Source organism: Aureobasidium melanogenum (genome assembly GCF_000721775.1).
Source record: "Aureobasidium melanogenum CBS 110374 unplaced genomic scaffold scaffold_14, whole genome shotgun sequence".
In the NCBI taxonomy this organism is placed as follows: Eukaryota; Fungi; Ascomycota; class Dothideomycetes; order Dothideales; family Saccotheciaceae; genus Aureobasidium; species Aureobasidium melanogenum.
In genome coordinates this window covers 611,248-631,324 of record NW_024470066.1, presented here as the reverse complement: position 1 = coordinate 631,324, position 20,077 = coordinate 611,248, and the positions used below count along the sequence as shown (strand labels likewise).

Genomic DNA, 20,077 nt, shown 5'->3' with positions numbered 1-20,077 from the left:
ACATTCTTTTTTTTCTCTCCCCCGTGCAAATTACAGTATTTACTCATTACGTCTTTTGTGCAAAAGCCCTAGGCTCTCATCTCCAAAGTCTGCTACTCTCCCTCTCTGTGCTCGTAGATCAGATCCACGTGCTTGACAGGATGTAGCAGCATACCAGGCAAACACATCCTGCCCTCCCCCTCAACCTCTTCCATCTCGCCTCCATCACCATCAACCTTATATCCCAACCACCTCTTCCAAAGATTCCCCGGGAACCCAGCATGATAATACCAGGTCGTACCTAAGAAGTTGTGCTGCAATTCATCACTAAACACACTAGTTCTTGCACCGCCAGAAGCACCATGAAGTCCATTGTTGAACACAGCTGCTAGGTAGGAGGTCGGCCATCTACGGTCAACGTAGACGGGGTGAGGTGCATAGACGGCTTTTAAACCGTGGTGGAGAGCGCAACTTCCAGGCCACATTTCGGAAAACATGCTGTGGCGCTGGAGAGCGGTTTCTCTGTGCATGGTCTCGAGAAGACGGCGCGAGAGACGTGATGCGGTGATGATGGCTGTACGACGAGGAGGGAAACCGGCAGAGGTGTTGTAGCCTGTGACATCTTCGGCCAAAATCCAATTTGTAGCGTGAGGGTCAAAGAGAGGGTTGAAGGTTATGAAGTCTGCTGGTTCGCCTACGCCCCAGGAGTAGTTGTCCTTCTCCGGTGTGGTCGGTGGTTGGGGGTCATTCTCAGTTTCGATATGATCGCCTTCGCCAGTTGGTGGCATTGGGCCCCAGACAGGCGGTGTGCGTACTTGCGTATTCTCAGTCCCGGATACCTTTTCGTACATGCCTGCTTTGTGTGCTGTACCGTGCTCTGTCTGTACGCGCACCATGTGCTTAAAGTCTTCCCAAGAGCCGTGCTCAGATGGAATGTAGAATCTGCCGTTGCGCTCCCAGAGACCTTTACGGGGTTGCTGGTCAGCCCATTTGCCGACCTTGTCGAAGAGATGATAGAAGTGGCCAGTGTAGCGAATATCCATTTCCCAGTGCCAGAAGAAGTCGTATTCAGGGTGCATATGAGCAAAGTAGGACAATGGCATGTTTGTCGATCTGTATGCGCCATGGATAGGCAAATCGCGGTAGTTTGTTTCTGCTATGCCTCCATAGATCAAACTCATTTGTCTCTCTGACCAGAGTGTACCCATACCTCTGAACTCCAGAGGGAGTGATTCGTTCAGAACACGCTGGTAGGTGAAGTCATCGCTCCATATAGGCATGTCGTTATCCTTGACGTGGACCAGGAAATGGATAGTATACTCGCCGCCAGATTGAAGAGACAACTCATTGATTAGGGCGCGCAAGTAGAACATGTCTTCATCGTCATATTGGTAGTCGTGCCATGTTCGGATGACGACAGCTTGTCTCGGTAGCAGCTTCTTGTCTTGGTTTTCCTCTCTTTTGGGTTTCTCGTCCTCAGGACCTCCGACAGGCATGTCAGTGAAGAAGTGTTTTCGACCCTTTGGTAGAGGCTTGAAGCGACTTTTGTTCTTCTGGACGCATTTCTGCTGGGCTTGAGCCCAGTTGACCTCACGGTAGTCGATTTCGGTCTTGCCACCCCAGACTTGGTCTGATCCCTCACGATGTCCTTCCATGCCGGCACCACTGCCACCCCATCTCTTGCTGTAGCCCAAACCATAGGGACCGAGTCTTCCGTAGCGCTCGAAGCAAACGTCGCCATTCATGCCAAACAATTCATAAGAGCCCATGATAGGGTCTGGGAAGCCTTTGGGTATTCCTGGGTATGCCAAAAGCTGTGGAACATTGCTCTTTCTTTCCTCGTTGAGATAACACTCGACGACACCATCTTGATTAACAGGGTTGAATCTCTGGCCTTGGGGTATGTCTCTCTTTTGGAAGCCCTTTTCTTCTGATGGAGCGGTTTGCTCTTGTTGATCTTTCTGCACGGTAGATTCCAGTGTATTGTTGTCGGGATCTGGGAATTCGGGTTTGTTGTCGGCGCGAGAGATCAGAGTTCTGATACCGCCATGGTAGCGTTTTAAGAAAGGAAAACTCTCCCAGGTGGGTGGTGGAGGTGGTGGTTTTGCTTCACCGGATCGTAGTTGAGCTTCGGAAAGCGCGCTCAAGCGAGCCAAGGTAAGGCCGAGACCAACCAGAATCAGAACAATGATCAAGGTGAAGTATCTGGTGAAGCGACGTGGCGGCAAGGGGTAGGAAGTAGCACTGCGAGCACCAGAGGGGCGTTGCAAGATTGGAGTCGCATTCGAGTCTGAGGCGTCATCGTCGTCTGATAAACGTTCCTTGTCGCCGTCGACCCATCGTCCGTCCAGAGCAATGTAGCCTGCTGCTTTGTCCTTGCGCTTGGGAATCCGGAAAGGCATCGTTCAAGCCATACGAGTATACGGTCGTTATCCGAGGTCACTTAGATATGCGCACAGACCTTGTTTGCATCAAAAGTGCGTGACTTGAGTGCCTGGAGATGTTCTGGTAAGATTGGTGTTTGAGTTTCTGTGGTTTAGAGTTCTCAGGAGTAAGGAGTGGCACAGTGCGACACGAGCATCTCGACATGGCCCATGACTTCCATGTTGTTTAGCGACCGTCACTGTGTTCCTTCCACGTCTTGGCTGCTGCTGTTTCCGAGGGGACTGTGATGAAGTCGCCGCTCAAGGAACGAACTCCGCCTTTTGCACCACCGCCATCTGGTCTCTGTCTCTACCCATCATGTCTTTGCAACTGCTGAACAAGTTGAACACTGCCACAGTTGCCAAGATGCATTTGTCCATGGATGCTCAGGCATAGTCTTCGTCGTCGGCCGCTTTTTGGCGTCAACTCAAGCCAATCGTGTCTCTCCAGTCTTGCACGCTGAGCTTCATCCTCGTAAATTCCACCCTTGTTACAATCATACCGCTCAACCTGCCTGCAATACGAACTGCAACTTTTGTTATAAAAGGTAGGCTCTGGGTCTGCTTAATATGTGGCAGCTCACCTTTCTACTTCCACTCGCATTACTAGCCTTGACTACCTGGTTCGCCATGCACTATCTATATTCGGTCCCCGTTCTTTTCTCCTTTGCTTCCGTTGTATCTTCTTCAAATGCAACGGTAGACCTCTCATGGCATGCTCCGCCATCGACAAAGGTCAGCGACCTTCAGACTGTCATCAATAGCACTGGCGTGTTTGGAAACTTTATCTTCAACTCTTCCACCACTCCGGCAGGTCTGCCATACTGTAAGTTGGACATGATATTTCTGTTTCTATTGTTCTTGTCATGTATCGATTGTTGAAGTCATTTTAATGAGATGAGAGGATGCCATCTCAAAAGTCGTTGTATTGCTGGTTCTTGTGGAACAAGAGAATATGCTGCGAGAAGGCGCAAACTATAAAAGCATTTCTCATAAACTATGATTGCTAACTTTTGCAGCGACCTATAACTGGTGCAACATGCCTCACGTCCGCTGCACCGAGTATCCTAAGGTCGACTTCAGTTACAAGCTCGAATACGTCCATGTCATCCACCGCCACCACAAACGTACTCCATATGCATCCAACACTTTCCCTGTGGAGTCCTATGCATGGGAGTGTTCAGATGAGGGTCTCTACTACAACGCCAACACCTTCACTGGCGCCAATGCCGATTCCTCGGCATTGACGTATTGGAGTGTCTTCACTTCTCCTTCAAATCCCTTGGCTCCGCAAGGCTTCAATGGCACATGCCAGTTCCCTCAATTGACTGCAGGAGGTCTTGACGACAGTCACCAACACGGCAAAGACATCTTCGAAGTCTATCACGGTTTGCTTGGCTTCCTGCCCGCAAGATATGACCCACGCAAGATGCAATTCCGTGTGACCAACAATGTCATCACTTCTCAAGTTGCGAGCAATCTGATTCCTGGCATGTTTCCCTCGCTTACTGAAAGGAACATTCCCTTGATGATTCAACCCGGTTCAATCGACAGTCTGGAGCCTGCCTATACATGCTCATCTGCATCCACTCTGTACTCGTCTTATGGCGTGGGCAGCACCAATGCAAACTGGACCGCTCATCTCACTGCTTCAGCCGGTCTTGCTCATGCTTTAGATGCCATATCTGGTATCTCGTCCAGCTCCACTGCCTGGCACCAATCCTGGGACCACTACTTTGACAACCTTTCCGCTCGCCTCTGTCACTCGAAGCCCTTGCCCTGCAACAGCACCACAGGCGCTTGCGTCACCCAGTCCCAAGCCAACGAGGTCTTCCGTCTAGGCGAATACGAATACAACTACCTGTACCGCTCAGCTGGACCTCAGACTCTCGAGTACGCCCGTCGCAGTTATGGCATCTGGGTCGCAGAACTGGCCAATCACTTCCGCGCCGTACAGAACGGAACCGACTCTGTCATCTACAGACATGATGTTGCTCATGATGGCAGTATCTCTCGCTTGCTGGCCCTACTTCAGATTCAGGAGATGGTATGGCCAGGCATGGGCTCTGAGATTGTCTTTGAACTCTACTCTAAGCACAATGAGTGGTTCGTTCGTATTTTGTGGGGAGGACAGGTCTTGAGAAGTTCGAGCCCTACGCTCGGAAATCACGTCGACATGGTTCCTCTGCAGAACATCTTGGCCTACTTTGATGGCTTGGTTGGTCGTAGTGCTTCTTTGGTCCCTGGTCTCTGCAACCAAAAGTAGATTGACTTTTGAGCACGTGTCGGACGAGTGTAAAGGGAACGTGTGTTCTAGCCTGCAATCTGCGGGTTATGCATATGCACCTTTCAACCCTGTTGGTGAGAGTTAGGAGGAGAGCGAAGGAGTCTTCCCGAAAAGCCTGTTGTTTTAGTGAATAGATGTCATGTACCTTGTGTTCTCGACGATTAGATTGATTCCTCCCGAGCTTCCCACTTGCAATTGTGAAAATACATTAGCCCCCGATGTAGTCTCTATAGCACGTAATCATATTGATCTCGCACGCACGATCGATCTAGCAAAGACGGTGATGAGATCAGAAGTGCGTAGGAGTAAAGCAAGCAAGGAAGTGGCAGGTGCGACATCGGCTGGGTTGTGCAGTGTATAAGTCGGCTCGGCACGTGACCTGCGAAACTGAAGTCATCGTCAGAAAGAAACAGCGACGACGACAGACTCGACCACACACAGCACAATGAGCCTTTTCGCAACATCAAGGGCGTTAGCCTTCCGTCCGAGAACATTCGCGACAATCCAGAGCCCCATCGCAGCATCATGGCGCCGCAACTACGCAACCGACCCTAAGCAGAGCGGAGGCGCTGGACCCAACATGAACCAGCAAGAGCACATCAGCGAGGAGGCCGCAAAGATTGAGAAGATTCGAGGAGGCTCAGGACCTGACTTGGAAATGGGCACACCGGTGCAGGAGGTGTGTTGAATGCAGCATCGTGGATTGAGTGGGCAGAGACTAATCGTCTGCAGCTGCTCGAAGAAGACAAGGAAGCACAGAAGAAGGCTCCCCAAGTGCTCAAGGACAGCATCAAGGCCGGCGCCACTCCTCCCAAGCCTTCAGGAACCCGTTCGTTCTCGACATACGCACGCCGCAACCAGCAATTGAGCGAGCACAGCGACAGTCCCTTCGACGATGCCCTGATCGCAAACACAAACTTCAGTGCTCAGGAACTCTCTGGACCTGCCACTCCTGTTACTGCCGCTCCTGTCGGCCACAAGTTCGGCTTGCCCGCCCTGCCGCTGCCCAGCAACGCACACAAAGACTACCGCTACGACCCGGTGGTGCGCCAGTTCACCAACTTGACGATGCAGCACGGCAAGCTTAGTGTCGCCCAGCGCAACATGTCTACCATCCTGACATATCTGCGCACCCAGTCTCCTCCCAACTACAATCCCAGTAGACCTCTTCTGCCCGGTGCTCGTGAGTCTATTCAATCCATTCATCCTGTACTCTAGCTAATTCAACTCACAGCCCCACCATCCCACCTTCCTTTGAACCCTGTCCTTTACCTCACACTCGCTGTTGACAGCATTGCTCCTCTCATGCGTATTCGTTCCCAGCGTGGTGCTGCCGGTGGTGGTGTCGCTTTGCAAATCCCCGTCCCATTGGGTCTTCGCCAACGCCGTCGTACTGCCTTCGAGTGGATCCTGGATGCTGCTTCCAAGCGCAAGTCACGCGGCAGTGGTCGTGACATGTTCGCTCTGCGTGTCGCCGAAGAGATTGTTGCAATCATTGAAGGCCGCAGCTCTGCTTGGGAGAAGCGTACCGGTATCCACAAGATTGCCACTACTGCTAGAAGCAACCTTGGCTTCGGCAGAGTTGGTGGTCCCAGAAGGTAGATCAGCAACCTCTTCACATGCGGAAACGAAACCATATCCTTCTTTTGGCTCTGTCTGACTACAATACCTTTTTTTCTGCGTCGCGTACTCTAGAAAAGCACGTGTACCTGTATATTAACCTTCTTTTCGTTCTTTCACTCGCCATGCTGCAGATTGTCAGACTGTTGAGCATGTGAAATGTGTCATTGCCATGAGATTCTGATTTGGCACATACTATCCCGCGGACATCGTTTCTAGAGCAGTTGCAGAGAACACACAAAGATAATGGCATGCAGCTCCATGGCTGATCTTGAGGCCCTAGAAGCAGTAGTTTGCGTTAGAATGACTTGTTTGTTGTGACGAACTCGGAATGTTTTCCAAGATATGTATATTTCCAATCGAGCGAACAAGACCGCTACAGTACTTCCAATAGCCTATCCAATTACAGAATGTCCAAAAACAGCCAAAAGTCAAGTCAAGCCATGATCTCAGTCAGTCTACAGCTTAGACTCTCTCAACGCACCATTCTTCTTGGCCACAAAGGTAGCAATGGCATCCATCAAACCAGGACTCAGCGCATCATAAGTCTCCAACCCAAGCCCCTTTAACTGTGCTCTAACCTTGTCTGCCTGCTCAGGAGCAATCAAACCTTGCTCAATAACACTACTCACAAACGCCGCAAACTGAGGCTCTTGCCAACCCTTCTCATCACTCAACTCGACATGCACAAAGTCCAGTCCATGGAAGGCATGCTCAGTTTCAATCCTTCCGAACATATGTACACCACACTCTTTGCATGCGTGTCGTTGGATAACTGCTTTTTCATCCACGATGTAGAGTTTGTTGGCGCCGGAGGAAACAGAGAGGGAAGAGCGGGGCACCACGCCTACGATGCTGAAGATTGCACCAGAGGGTTTCCAGCATTTGGAGCAGCCGCAAGCGTGGTTGTGGGCAACATTCGAGGAAAGAGATATAGTAACCGGAGAGGATTTGCAGTGGCAGTGGAGGGAGCCGCCTGAGAAGTCATCGGTGCCTTTCTTGAGGCCGTTGTTGATGAGGGGGTGGAGGTTGAAAGACATGGTTTGGAGATTTGTATTGTTTGCTGTTGATGATGAAGAGATGTGGAAAGCACTCGAGGTAGGTGGTAATTGGCAAGGGAAGGAGAGAGAAAGGATGTTAGGGAGGAAGGTATTGCCTCTTTACTTACAGCTCTTTGCAGGGTCGTGGATGCGCTTACCTAGCTCATGCTACTGTACCCTAGCACGCAATATGAATGCTTGCTGCATCGCTTGTGGTTGAAGAGCTCAAATTGGAGTATCTATGTAGAGGTGGAGAAGGCGGAGTAGACCTGCCGTTCGGAAGATATATCCAAAAACAGTAATCAGGTATCTAACAGGCATAACTTGCATGAGGCGACCATAGCATAACTACTGCATAGACAGCTGCGCAAGTATGCAACGAGGAGTTCCACAGCAATTGCCTTTCTAGGACTGATGAGATTCGACGCGTCGCACTTTCCGCGCGCCGCGTCGTCCCTCGAACACGCCGGCTGCTCTTCGAATCCGCCAACATTTTTGTACAAACAACATATACCAATCACATCATGGAAGACCAAACAGCAGAAATCAACGAACTCTTTGCAGTACCAAACACAACTCTCGAACGCGATGTCTTGGGCGAACTCAAGTCAATCTTGCGAATCCATTCGCTCAGTCCGCAGGAAATGTTCTTCAAGTGGGAAGCATACAGCTTGAAGATGGGCCCGGAAACTCAGATGAATTACAAAACAGCCAGAGAGTTCAAAAAGGATCTGCAAGATGCGTTGGAGAGGGAGTCGAGGGGCAAGGCACATTTGCAGAGCGCTCAGAAGAGAAGCACAAACGGCACCCCGAGGAATGCCAATACTGGCGATGTCTTTGGCGTGTATGTCCATCTGTCAAGCTGACAGGAGACCCGAAACTGACTCTAGCATAGTCTAGACGGACTGGTCACCGGCACGCCATCTAGAGGTCCTCCTATGAAGCGACGAAACGACTTCGGCACTCCTTCAGCGAAAGCCTCCAAACTCAACAACACAAGCTCTCCAGCAGGTGACAAGACACCTACACTTGGTGCTACAGCTGAACCATCTCAGCCAGGGTATTGCAATCCACACATCTATCTTGCTCCATGCAGAGCTGACACCAAGACAGAGCCATTCCCTTCGCCGAACGTCAAAATGCTGGTCAGATTGTCGAACAACTCAACGGCCACATCGAGCTCCCTCCCGTCCCAACATCAGCACCTGCCGAAGCTCGTGTCAAGCTAAAAGCCAACACCGACATGGCCAAATTCAGCTACCGACCTATGGCCATGAAACTTTCTGAAGCCTCTGAATTCCTTGACGAGCGCATCGACGACTTTGTTGAAATCGTACAGAAACATCATCAATTGGAATACTCTGCTTTTGGCAATCCCGCTGCTATGAGTCCCACCCAGATCGTAGCTGTCGGGCGTATTGCTTCCGACACGAGCGAGGGAAGAATGAATGCCGCTTCTATGGTTCTGGAAACCAGTCGTCGCATGGGTGCTGGTCTTCGTGTACCTCTGCGTATGGAGAAGGGAGGATATGATTTCTTCCCTGGCAAGATCGTTGCTCTTCGTGGCAACAACCCGTCAGGAGAGTATTTCAGTGTCACTGAGGTTCTGGCTGTGCCCTCTCTTCAACCCCCTGCCACAGCTCCTACAAGCATTGATGTACACAACGAACGCCTGCAGAGTGACGATGGTACAGAAACGCGCCCTCTGAACATCATTATTGGAGCCGGCCCCTATACTACAGACAGCGATCTGTCCTTCGACAGCTTGCACGAACTCTGCTCGCAAGCCGCAGAAACCAAGGCCGATCTTCTCATCCTTAGTGGTCCCTTCATCGACATCGAGCACCCGAAGGTTGCCAGTGGTGACTTTTCATTACCTGCCGACAGCAAGATCGACCCTTCTTCTGCCACTCTTACAGATGTCTTCCGCGTCCTTGTCTCACAACCACTATCCCGCCTCGCCCAAACGTTACCTAGCATCACAATCATCCTAGTACCATCGGTCCGCGACGCTGTATCGAAACACATCAGTTGGCCGCAGGATCGTCTTGCTCGCAAAGAACTCGGCCTACCCAAGCAAGCAACCTGCGTCACAAATCCTATGACGGTGTCTTGCAATGATTTCATGACCGCAATCAGCAGTCAAGATGTCCTCTTTGAGATGCAAAGACAACGCGTCGTCAGTGGTCTAAACAGCGATGCCCTGGCCTCCCTAGCCCGAAATCTGCTTACCCAGCGCCACTACTTCCCAGTCTTCCCCCCACTACCCAGAGATGAAAAAAGTTTGACTGTGGGAGCTAGCCTGGATGTTGCATACATGAAGTTGGGCGAGATATTGACAGTCAGTCCTGATCTATTGATCTTGCCGAGTGTGTTGACACCATTTGTCAAGGTTGTGGATGGTGTTCTTGTGATTAACCCTGGGCAAGCGAGTAAAAAGAGAGGAGCAGGTACATATGCGAGATTGATAGTTGGACCTAGAGAACTGACCGAGGATGAGAGGGAGAAAGATGAGGATGTTGATCATCAGTTGTTCAACAGGGCTCGCTGCGATATCGTCAGGATATAAGAAGCCAAAAGACCTATGCAAAGATGTTGCCATTGAACAAGCCTCGTCCCAACTCCTTCTATATCTTCGCCTTGCCCTTGTTCCCCTCCACAGGGGGGTCAATATTCGTCTTGTCATGCTCACACGTACTACACACCCTCCCCCTCGCATCCCTAACCACGCCCCTCAACGCCACCTGCTGCCTTCCCACATGCACAACCTCACACTCGACCGTAACTTCCTCACCCACCTTGACCGCTCTCACATACTTGACATCCAACACCCTACTCACGCCCGCCAACATCCAGAACCCTGGCTTGGACACTGCGACTAACGCCATACTGGTACAGTTATCGTAGAGCAGGGAGTGGGCAGCCCCATGCAGGTTTCCGAGTGTATTGGAGTAGAAAGCCGGGATCTTTAGTTTGAACACCACGAGGGCTGTTGTCGGGGTTGGCGTGGTGACCGAGTGGATAGCGACGGAATCAAAGAAGGGAGTTGCGAAGTTCTAGAAAATTGAGGAGGAGAAGAGGTTAGTCCTTCTGATCTTTTTTTTCTTCGGTTGTGTAAGATGCTTTTTAATGTCTTCTTCCAAGGGAAAGGATGGACATTTCATTCTTCCATTGCAGCGATTTTCTTGTCTATTCTTTTGTTTTCTCTCATCATCGTCCATCACCACCACCGGTTTCCTACGCAAGGGAAGAAAAACATGAGAGGGAAAGAAAAGACAAACTCACATCTTTGACTTTTCCCTCGTGATCGCTTTTCAGTGTCGATAACAACCTTTCCACTTTCTGACGTGGTGACAATTGCTCCCAGCCCTCATAGGTCTTACCCTTGTACATTTCTTGTGGCGTTTGTGCTGGCATTTTCGACAAAGATTGGAAACGAAAAGTGTGGCACTTTTGGCAAAAAGCAAATCAAGGTCTTTTAGATTGGTATAAGGAAGGGCAAAGAGTTTACAGGTAAAGAACAAGAAGCAAGGTGTCAAAGAGTTGTAGTTGAGCAGCAAGATGGTGGTGGTTGCGGATGCGGAGGGTCAAGCAAGAGCCGAGGCTCTATGAAATTCCGTCGGATCTGCCTTTTTATCGTTGCCATTCCTCCTATCTTGAACGTTATGGTTCAAGTCTCTGAGAATCGGATTGACTGGATACTGAGGTGTCAAGATCAACGTATACAAACATATTCAATAAAGGGTTGAGGACATGACTTGATATGAAAGAATCTGTCTATAAAAGCAACATGCAAAACTAAAACGACCACAAGCCCCGTACGCCTCGCTGACTTTGACCAAAAAGAATCGAAACAACCACCCTTTAGAACATCAAAGAGTAAACATATGTACAAGACCTCCCTTGCAAACAAAGAACGACTCCACATGTCCCTAATATGCATATATGCCCACATAACCCTTTTTGATGCTATTTACATACTAACACCTATTATTACTCTTCAAGTTTCAATCTTTCCTGTTCTTGCCCCAGCGCAAACGACTGGTGCGGTGAGTGGTAGATGTGGCGGCTTGTTGAGGTCTCTGTGGTTCGGCGAATCTGATGTTGGTTGGTGGTTGGCGAGGTGCGTTGTCTTCATCCTCGCTGTCACTTTCTTCTTGAGTAATTCCGAGAGCACCTTCTCTGCGTCTGCGCTCTGCGGCCGTCTCACCTTCAGTATCAGAGTCGAGGCGAGATTTGGCAGGGCGTGCGCTGCCGCTTGCAAGACGAACGTCGCGGGCACGGCTGTTGAAGTAATCGGCTTGTGAATCGTTGTCCGAGTGTCTTGCAAGAGCTCCTTCTCTACGGCGGCGTTCGGCGGCAGTCTCGGTCTCGACGTCAGATGGATAGCGGCCTTCAGGTTGAGGGCGAGTGGGAGGGATTCTGGCAGTGCCATCGTCCTCACTGTCCTCCTCGATCGCTTCCCGGCGTGATTGTTCTGCACGTTCGCGTGCCTCTCTGCGGCGCTTCTCAGCTGGTGTTTCACCAGCACCGCTTGATCTGCGAAGATCACCGGTCACATCGTGGAAAGGTACGACTTCATCGTTGGAGTCGACCAGAGTCAGGCCTTCGGGTCCAGAGGGAGCGTCTGCGTGACTCGGCATTCTCTTGACCTTGGCGTTATCCGCCAAGTCAGGTTGGCCAGTGACTGCAGGAGATTCACCTCTGAGGCTTGTCTCAGCATCTCTGCTCGATAATCTGACGGGTCTATTCTCGGGCATCGAATGCAGGCGATGAGGAATTGCATCCTCGTTGCCCTTCTTGGCGCCTTCGCGTGCCTCTTTCTTGACGGCTTCGGGTAGATCGCTTTCCTCAACCAGCGAAGCACGCTGCCTGGGATTGAGACTGGAAATTTGTCTGACAAACTCGGCTTTGCTCATCCTTTGACCGCCAGCGCCAACAGTGAAACGCAAGCGCTCATCATCCTCAGCCTCTTGCTCGGCCTTCTTTCTTCTCTTCTCTTCCCTGGCGTTGGAAGCATCCATCTCATCGCCCTTGCGTCCTGTGATGCTCAGAGCGGTTCCCATGCGAGCGAGACCTCGTCTAGTAGGTCCTGCAGGCTTGGAGCCTTCAGCCGATGTGCCGGCTTCTCCTTCCTTTGCAGGCTTCGATTTCTTCGGAGGAGCCTCAATATCGTACTTCTTCAACACCTCACCGTCTTCGTCTTCCACAATGATAGTGTTTCCAAATTGGTAAGCACGTGCAGGACCTCGCTTTGGTGCGGGTTTCTTGGCTGTTGGCTTGTCACCGTGGTCCTCCTTCTTACGAAGGCCTCCGAGATGAGCCATCTTCTTGCGCCATTCCTTTTGAGGATGCTCCATTGCTTGGATTCCTTCGCCGCCCATCTTCTTGAATTCGTGCATTACTGCTCCATCCTCGTCTTCATCTTCGGTGTGATTGTCCTTTCTACGGGCAACACCGTGATGGATATCCTGATCGTGCATCAATTTCTTAAGTTCGGCTCTCTCGCGTTCTTCTCTTTGTTCATCAGTGTCGCCTGGGTGAGTCTTCTTGACAGCAAGGACATTGCCTTCTTCATCCTCATAGACAGTCTCGCCACCCTCTTCGTAGACTTCACCCTCAGGCTCACCAGGCTCGTCAGGCTCATCATCATCACACTTGGCAGGACCCAATGGAGGCTTGCCGTGTTTATGGTTCGGCGAAGCGTCAGACTCACTACGAGAAGTGGACTCCTCAAGCTTCTCGCTTTCGCTGCGTTGCGGTCTGATAGCTGATTCACTAATGGGGCCGCCAGCGCCATACTGAGACTTTCTTGACCTACGTCTGCTCAAGGGGCGAGCAGGAGTATCATCTTCACGTTGGCGACGAAGGAAGTTGGGAGGGAAGGCACCATATTCGCCCTTCTCTGCGAGCGTATCGTCCGTGTCATCAGGTCTGTTTTGAGACATGGAAGTCTTGGAACGTGACTGAATACGAGGGAGTCTGTCCATCCACGATGGGTCGTTACCTTGAGTGTAGGACATTGTCAAAGTAAGAGTGTTGATGTGCTTTCCGAGGGTGAACACAGCGATTGAGGATCCATGAACCAAAATTGAGGTAATGACCAGGAAGGTTGTGATGGGCCAGATGAGTTCAATGATGTTCAGATGTTCGAATCCAGGTGCTGGCAATTCTCCAAGCGGCGTTGTAGAGTCAGTTTCAAGCTCCGCTCTAGCAAGAATGGCGACGAAAATTGCACCGACACCGATGGGCCCAAAGTGTCCAGCGAAAAGAGCCTCTCTCCAAGTCTTGATATCGGGTATGATAGGCTTCAGCGCAAGCATGATTGGTATACGACGGAACAGCAACACCAAGATTGCAATCACAACCAATCTCCAAGCACTCAGACCAATAACCGCGGAGTTGTATTGAGCCCAGGGGATGATGGTGCCAAAGTAGACAAAGAAGGCCAAGTTGATGAGCAAGTCAATAACGTTCGAAACGTGAGATTCCTCAGTCTTTTCCGTAAACCAACCATCGTTGCTGAAACCAACTCCACAAGCAAACCCAACGAGCAGATCATCGATTCCCAAGATGGATCCGGAACCAGCACAGAACAGAGCCAGCACGAAGTAGAATACCAGAAAAGATTCACGATCGATCAGATTGTGTTCGTGTGCATATCTGACGGCGTGGCGAGCAATGTAGCCAATGATGACACCATAAATAGCGCCGAACACACATTCATACAAAATCGAAACGCAGAACCAATTGAGAGCAACTTCATTGGGATGATGGTGGTAGCGAATGATGTAGATGGCCAGGTAGATGAAGGGGAAGGCCATACCGTCGTTGCAACCAGATTCAGCAGATAGCAAATCTCTCAAATGCTTGGGGACTCTCTGGGCGAACTTGCCTTTACCAACGACTGAAGAAGCAAGAACAGGATCAGTAGCAGTAACACAAGCAGCAACGCAGAGACTGTCGAGCCAGTTGAGCGGTGGGATGAGAGCCCAGATAAACAGACTGGTAACAAGCCATCCGAATGTCATGACAGGGATCAGGAGAAGGGTAACAGATCGCCAATGACGCTCCATGTAAAACTTTGGCAGTTCGACACCCACGGCGAAACATTGTACGACTAGAACGATACGGGCGAACTCCAAAGTGATACGGTCCTCGTTTCCCCACGTACTAGGGTCGATAAGGTTGGCTGCATGTGGGCCGAAAATGATACCGCAGATGGTGGCGACGGTGGCCTCGCCGATGTATAGTTTTTCTTTAATGAGGGACGAACATAACATGAACAGACTGGTGAAGCCGCCGAGGATGATGTAGACCAAGTGCGGCTTGTCGACGCTCAGATGTTCCCAAGCCATGGTGGCAGGATGAGTGTATGGTAGGTAGTGGTAACGAAACGATAGTGGAATTAGGGTCTCGTGTCGTGGTTGTCGAGGTCGGGATCTAGGATAGATGTCGACAGGTGCATGCGGTCGTCGGTTGCGCCCAGTCGCCGCTCCAACAAGCTACGGTGAGTTGTGTCGGGTTGATGTATCGACCGGAAGACGAAGAAACCGTACGAAGGAAACGAAGGCAAGTGGTTCCAAGACCGAAGAAGCGAGATCCAGGATCTGTTGACCAAGAACGAAAGTCTTGTCGCTGACTCTTTGCCGACCTTGGCGGTATGAAGCCAAGCAAGCACGTTGGTAGTAAGAATTCAAGATCGAGGCGTGATTGTGCTTGTCTGAACCTGCTGGAGGGTCCAATCCTTCCTTCAGCTGTGGGTTTGCGTTTCGCGTTCTCCCAACCAGAGCTACAGCGACAGCGACAGAAGTTCACATGAGAATGGAGTCAAAGAGGGTGTTCAGAGAAATACCAAACAAGCGGCGAAAAACGGGCAGAATGACGACGTTTGGCCATCGCTTTACCAGGGAACCCCACGCAAGCGCGCCTCAGACGCAAATGTCCTTCTTGGCAGAGAATCAACACAATTCCCTTCATCAATTTCCGCGTCATTCTCTTGCGAATACCTGGTTTAAGAGTCATTCTAATCAATCGCAATCGATCTTCTCGGACATGCGGTGAAGACTACTCCGCTCTCGGCGCATATTGCTTGGACATGATGCTTGGTCTTTTCTTATACTTGGTTTTGGCTTTCTTTTGTCCGCAACTTCGGTGGGGCTAAAGGGCCAACATCCCGCAGGCTGCCCCAGAGCGGTCATCGTAAACCCTATTTTTTCTTGTTATAGGGGCCTCTATCTCAACCAACGTCTCCTAAGTTCTGGGTTGCTGTCCTGAATCTTAGGGCGATATTTTTCCGCAACTGTCGACTACACTCTGTGATCGATGTATGCCTGTGAAAGTTTACGTGAACGAAACCTGGTCGCCTGAAAGAGTGGAATGAATTTCAAGTATTCTCAAATTGCCGCGGACCTTTTTATGCTTCTATCTTCCTGTGACGCGCTGGTAGCTTTTGTTGAACCTTCGCTGTGGAAGGAACAATTCAGAAAACAAAAAACGCCTGCCCAAATGCTGCTCTAAACATGAGTATGAAAAGGCTCTGCCAGCAAAGCCAGGCTCTGTGTCTTGACCTTAAACTTTCAGGCTAGCAATGTCGGGGGTCTCGTCGGTGACCTTGACACCAGCACTATCCTTCTCTACACCGCCTGAAATGTCGCGGAGGCACTTCTGCTCACCTCCGCGGAGGTAGTCTTCGTACTCGCCGACATTTTTGCCAGCGTCAACCCAGCGCTGCTTGTATGCTTCTCTGCGTCTATCACATTCTTTATTCAAGGCGGGCCAGTACGCGGCGTGGTCGTAGTCGAAGTTCAAATCACCGCCGTAGTCCTTCCAGAGCTGTTTCGGAGGGACGTACTTCTTGAGATCCTCGTTGAATTTCATCTTTTCTTTTGTAACGGGGTCGATGAAAGGCGAGATGAGCTTGAAGAAGGTGCTGACGTACCAAGGCACTGCAGCGTATCAGCGACTTGTATGCAAAGGTATACGGCTCGACTTACGCTGTGAGATGAGAGCTCTGCCGAGTCTCTCTGGGTTGTGGTTTTGTAGAATGTTCAGGACCTGCTTAGCTTGACTAATGGTAGGAGTACTGCCGCTAGTGGCGCCCTTGAAGTTGATAAGCAGGGCAGTCGTCTCTTGTCCAGGGCCCATCATGTCGATGACTCTATCCAGCATGAAAGAAAGGTGGTGAATCTGACGGTCGCTATTCTTTGTGTTTTGTCTGCCAGGGTTGAGGTACAGACATGGACGGGCGTTGACGTCGTAGCCCATGATAACCTGCTTGCCTGTCTCGTTCTCGGGAGAGATGTAATCGGCGGTGAAAGTGTCGGCACCATACTCGCGTCTCCAGGACAGAGTTCCTTGCAGACGCTTGAGGGCGCTAGGAATGTCCCACTTGGTAGCGCGAAGATAACGAAGGAGACACTCGCGGGTTAACCACATGCGCTCGTTGTCTGTGATAGGCTCATCTTTGGCATCTTTGAGAGTGCTGCTGGGGAGTGTGGTCCATGCAGAGACAGTCGAGAGTACTGAAGCATACTTGGTCTCTTGATCAGCAGTCAAGGCTGCAGGAGGCAATGGCTTGCATTCGGGGAGAGCGATAGTCAAGGGAGTCTTGATGGGTCCAGTTGGCGCAGGGTCGGTCACAGCCTCAGGACCAGCTGAGAGGGATGCTTTGCTCGAGATCGAGGGTGCTTTGCTCGAGGACTTTGATTGTCAGACGCTGTCACTCTTGGGCACATGTGTGTTCACGGCATACCTGCGATGCCATGTTTGGATATGTGTCGAGAAGCTTATCAATGGAGGGGTACTTTGTATACGGCGAAACAAGACCAGACAACGAAAAGAAAAGGGCGCTGGGGATGCTTCGACAATGACACGCGATGTATTCGATACGACGATGAGGCAGCAATCTTAGAAGAAGAGACGGCACAATTGAGTAAGACAGGCAGTTCTTAAGCCAAGGGGATGCCCAGCAGCGATGGCGGCGAGACGGAGCGTCATCTCACTATTTTCGGCCACGCTCTGACAATGGCTCTCGCTTTCGGAACTTGTATCTTCGGCTCCCGGATGAATAGTCGCCCGACATGTTTTAGTTCTCTGTCTCTCTATCCCAATCTTTTCTGGCCATGCAAACGGTGCAGCTTTCTGAAGGTTCAGGGGCTTCTGTCCCGACTCCTGAGATCAATGAAAGATTGGCATGCCTATCTGATACGCATGTACCTGCTTGAAAAAGCAAAAACACCGAGACTTCAGGGAAGACTGCTTCAGCTTGAACCCTGTTTCAAGCAATCTGATAAAACGAAAGTGTTTACGGCGAGTGTCAGTTTTGTTGTGCCATGAAATCCAGGAACGAACATCAATGCACAAGAGGCAGTCACAAAATAGTTATCAAATAGCAATATGGCCGATGTGCCGATGTTACTTTGGTAGATCCACGAATAAACAGGAAAAACATTGTCGAGGGTAGAACCCTGTCTTTCACAACAGGGACAGATTTATACATGTGACTTTGGACAATGCTTGTAGATCATCGAACGTGTTTCTCTCAAGATATGCAGAAAATGGGGCTGAAGTGCTAGACATGCGTATTTCATATGGTCTTTCTCTTGAGGATATAGCAGAAGAGAAGGGATTAAACGCCGGCCTTCCCTACAAGCAAGGGTATGTAAGAAGAGCAAGGATGATGACAACGGTAAAGATGTGAGACAAGCAAGAGATGCGCCATGATCCATGCTGGGAGCTGAAAATAGGAAAACAAACCATCTACAGGGAAAGCACCTTTGAAAAAAATCCCCTCCCCCTGCGCCAGGTACTCCATCCCAATGATATATGAGAAGAGACAAAGGACGTGGCTAAGACGCAAACACTCGGACATTCAAATCAACGCTGCCTGTCGCAATGACACAGCGTATACTGATCTTCGCCGCTTCATCACCTGTTTTTGACCCGTTGGTAGAGGCATCGCTGTTGGCAGCAGCAGCGTCTTTGATCACACCTGGTGCCCAGCGCATACTGCTGACGAAATGGCCATGGGCATCTTCGATCGTCTTGACACATTTTCCTTCTTGTGACAAATCCCAGCAGCGTATCGTTTTGTCGTCAGCGCAACTGAGGAGATATTTGCCTCCTGGGTGGAACAGCAGAGCTCGCACCCAGTTATCGTGGCCAACAAGCGTCTTGATCAAGGTTCCTCTGGCATCCCAAAGCTTGATGAGCTTGTCGCGACCAGCAGTGGCAACGAATTCGGCCGAGCTGGTTGCCGGCGGAGCTTTCTTGAGACCAGCCATCGAGGCCAGGTGAGGATATGCGGCAGCGGGAGCAAATGTACAACATTCGATAACATGCTCGTGGCCAACAAAAGTGACTTTTGCATCACCAGATTGAGTGTCCCATAAGCGAGCAGTTTGATCGTTTCCAACAGAGAGAAGCCAGCGACCATCGAAACTTGGGGCGACGTCGCGTACCCAGTCAGCATGGCCGCGAATTGTCTTGACACAGTAACCAGTGGTGACGTCCCAGATTCTGATGGTCTTGTCTCTACTAGCACTAGCCAAGAGATTTCCACTTGATGGTGCGCCAGCCGCACCAGAGGGAATAAAGCGTACAGCCGACACACTATGATCATGGCCGGGTAGGGTTCTAATGTTCTTGTATTCGTCGCTTGGGTCCCAGAGCTTGATGGTCAGATCAGAACTACAGCTGGCCAAAAGAGTGCCTCCGCGCGGACCACCATAGTCGATGTCGAGGACACCCTTGGTGTGACCTTTGATCGTGCGTTCAAGCTCGCCTAGCTCCCAGTCCCAGATCTTGATTGTGGCATCTTCAGAGCCCGAAGCCAGTGAAGAGAAGACAGGGTGAAAGGCGACGCATGTAACAGGTTGACGGTGAGATTGGAGGGTGTGACGAGCTGGGGATCTTGGTAGCCAGGTTGCTGGGTCTTGATTGCGGCGCGAAAGTGAAGTTGGGGTGGCAGTATCGAGTTCTGTTTGTAGGGTTGTGTTGCGTGACTCAAGGTCCATTATCTGATGGAGCGTCAGGGCGCTGGCCAAACAAGTCGCGTTGGATGAGGGCATTGAATTACCTTCTTTTGCAAGCGGACGACACTGGTCCACTTCTTCTCCAGGAGGCCCTCGTATTTCTTTCGCGTAGCATCGTCAAACTCATCGCCAATGTCAAGCTCTTCACGGAGGGAGGCAGCCGTGTTTGTCAAGCCGGCGGCTGTGAGGTAAGCGATTAAAGACTTGTGGCTATCAGCACATCAGCCAACAGCATTCTGTTTGGTGTTTGGTGACGCACAGTTCTTCAGCCTGTCGCTGAGTCAAGAGATTGGACATTGTGATGGTTGCGCATAACAACTCTTTCTCGAAAGTGGCTGGCAGCAGTCACGGAGGTGGGGGAAGCTGGCAAGAGCGGCGGACCTGCAACCTGCGGCGGCGGTGAGGGTGCCTGAATCGAATAAAAAGGGGAAGTCGCGAGTTTCGGACTGTGACTTGGGTGAACAAGCGAGACAATAGGGAAGGCGCAAGTATCTTGGGCGTAGGTAGTAAACTCAGTCGAGTCTCATAGCTGTTGTCGCATGCTGCCCGATGCCGTCAGACGCGAATTTGGCTTTGGGCTTTGGCCTGTCTGTTTGTTGTTGTTGTCGGGCCTGAGAAAGCGATATTCTTCGACCACTACACCAATTCCCATGACGAGACGACCACGATCGTCTACGAACAAGACTTGAACAA

At 50.8% G+C, this 20,077-nt stretch overlaps 9 protein-coding genes across 9 annotated transcripts; 3 read left to right on the top strand and 6 right to left on the bottom strand.

Annotated features, from left to right (window-relative positions):
* Window positions 1–92: 92 nt before the first annotated feature.
* M437DRAFT_12745 (uncharacterized protein) lies at window positions 93–2,339 on the bottom strand (the record flags this gene model as incomplete). Its single annotated transcript, XM_041018676.1, has 1 exon — window positions 93–2,339. A coding segment is annotated over one exon (2,247 nt), but the record flags the coding sequence as incomplete, so codon positions are not given.
* Window positions 2,340–3,032: 693 nt separating this feature from the next.
* Window positions 3,033–4,668, top strand: M437DRAFT_51399 (phosphoglycerate mutase-like protein; the record flags this gene model as incomplete). Its single annotated transcript, XM_041022174.1, has 2 exons — window positions 3,033–3,228; window positions 3,422–4,668. 2 exons carry the CDS (start codon window positions 3,033–3,035, stop codon window positions 4,666–4,668), a joined length of 1,443 nt encoding a protein of 480 aa, XP_040878786.1.
* Window positions 4,669–5,269: 601 nt separating this feature from the next.
* Window positions 5,270–6,291, top strand: M437DRAFT_51462 (ribosomal protein S7; the record flags this gene model as incomplete). The annotated part of the gene is made up of 3 exons (XM_041022185.1): window positions 5,270–5,368; window positions 5,422–5,872; window positions 5,924–6,291. The coding sequence occupies 3 exons, from the start codon at window positions 5,270–5,272 to the stop codon at window positions 6,289–6,291; spliced, it is 918 nt and encodes a 305-aa protein (XP_040878785.1).
* A 476-nt stretch (window positions 6,292–6,767) lies between these two features.
* M437DRAFT_67212 (glutathione-dependent formaldehyde-activating enzyme) lies at window positions 6,768–7,349 on the bottom strand (the record flags this gene model as incomplete). Its single annotated transcript, XM_041024898.1, has 1 exon — window positions 6,768–7,349. The coding sequence occupies one exon, from the start codon at window positions 7,347–7,349 to the stop codon at window positions 6,768–6,770; it is 582 nt and encodes a 193-aa protein (XP_040878784.1).
* Window positions 7,350–7,873: 524 nt separating this feature from the next.
* Window positions 7,874–9,918, top strand: M437DRAFT_67211 (DNA polymerase alpha 70 kDa subunit; the record flags this gene model as incomplete). Its single annotated transcript, XM_041024897.1, has 3 exons — window positions 7,874–8,193; window positions 8,245–8,409; window positions 8,463–9,918. 3 exons carry the CDS (start codon window positions 7,874–7,876, stop codon window positions 9,916–9,918), a joined length of 1,941 nt encoding a protein of 646 aa, XP_040878783.1.
* A 58-nt stretch (window positions 9,919–9,976) lies between these two features.
* M437DRAFT_51214 (uncharacterized protein) lies at window positions 9,977–10,378 on the bottom strand (the record flags this gene model as incomplete). Its single annotated transcript, XM_041022146.1, has 1 exon — window positions 9,977–10,378. A coding segment is annotated over one exon (402 nt), but the record flags the coding sequence as incomplete, so codon positions are not given.
* Window positions 10,379–11,356: 978 nt separating this feature from the next.
* Window positions 11,357–14,707, bottom strand: M437DRAFT_85709 (Na+/H+ antiporter; the record flags this gene model as incomplete). The annotated part of the gene is made up of 1 exon (XM_041028331.1): window positions 11,357–14,707. The coding sequence occupies one exon, from the start codon at window positions 14,705–14,707 to the stop codon at window positions 11,357–11,359; it is 3,351 nt and encodes a 1,116-aa protein (XP_040878781.1).
* Window positions 14,708–15,920: 1,213 nt separating this feature from the next.
* M437DRAFT_67209 (CRAL/TRIO domain-containing protein) lies at window positions 15,921–17,115 on the bottom strand (the record flags this gene model as incomplete). Its single annotated transcript, XM_041024896.1, has 3 exons — window positions 15,921–16,297; window positions 16,346–17,051; window positions 17,104–17,115. 3 exons carry the CDS (start codon window positions 17,113–17,115, stop codon window positions 15,921–15,923), a joined length of 1,095 nt encoding a protein of 364 aa, XP_040878780.1.
* Window positions 17,116–18,199: 1,084 nt separating this feature from the next.
* Window positions 18,200–19,681, bottom strand: M437DRAFT_51054 (platelet-activating factor acetylhydrolase IB alpha subunit; the record flags this gene model as incomplete). The annotated part of the gene is made up of 3 exons (XM_041022120.1): window positions 18,200–19,369; window positions 19,429–19,594; window positions 19,644–19,681. The coding sequence occupies 3 exons, from the start codon at window positions 19,679–19,681 to the stop codon at window positions 18,200–18,202; spliced, it is 1,374 nt and encodes a 457-aa protein (XP_040878779.1).
* Between the last annotated feature and the right edge of the window lie 396 nt (window positions 19,682–20,077).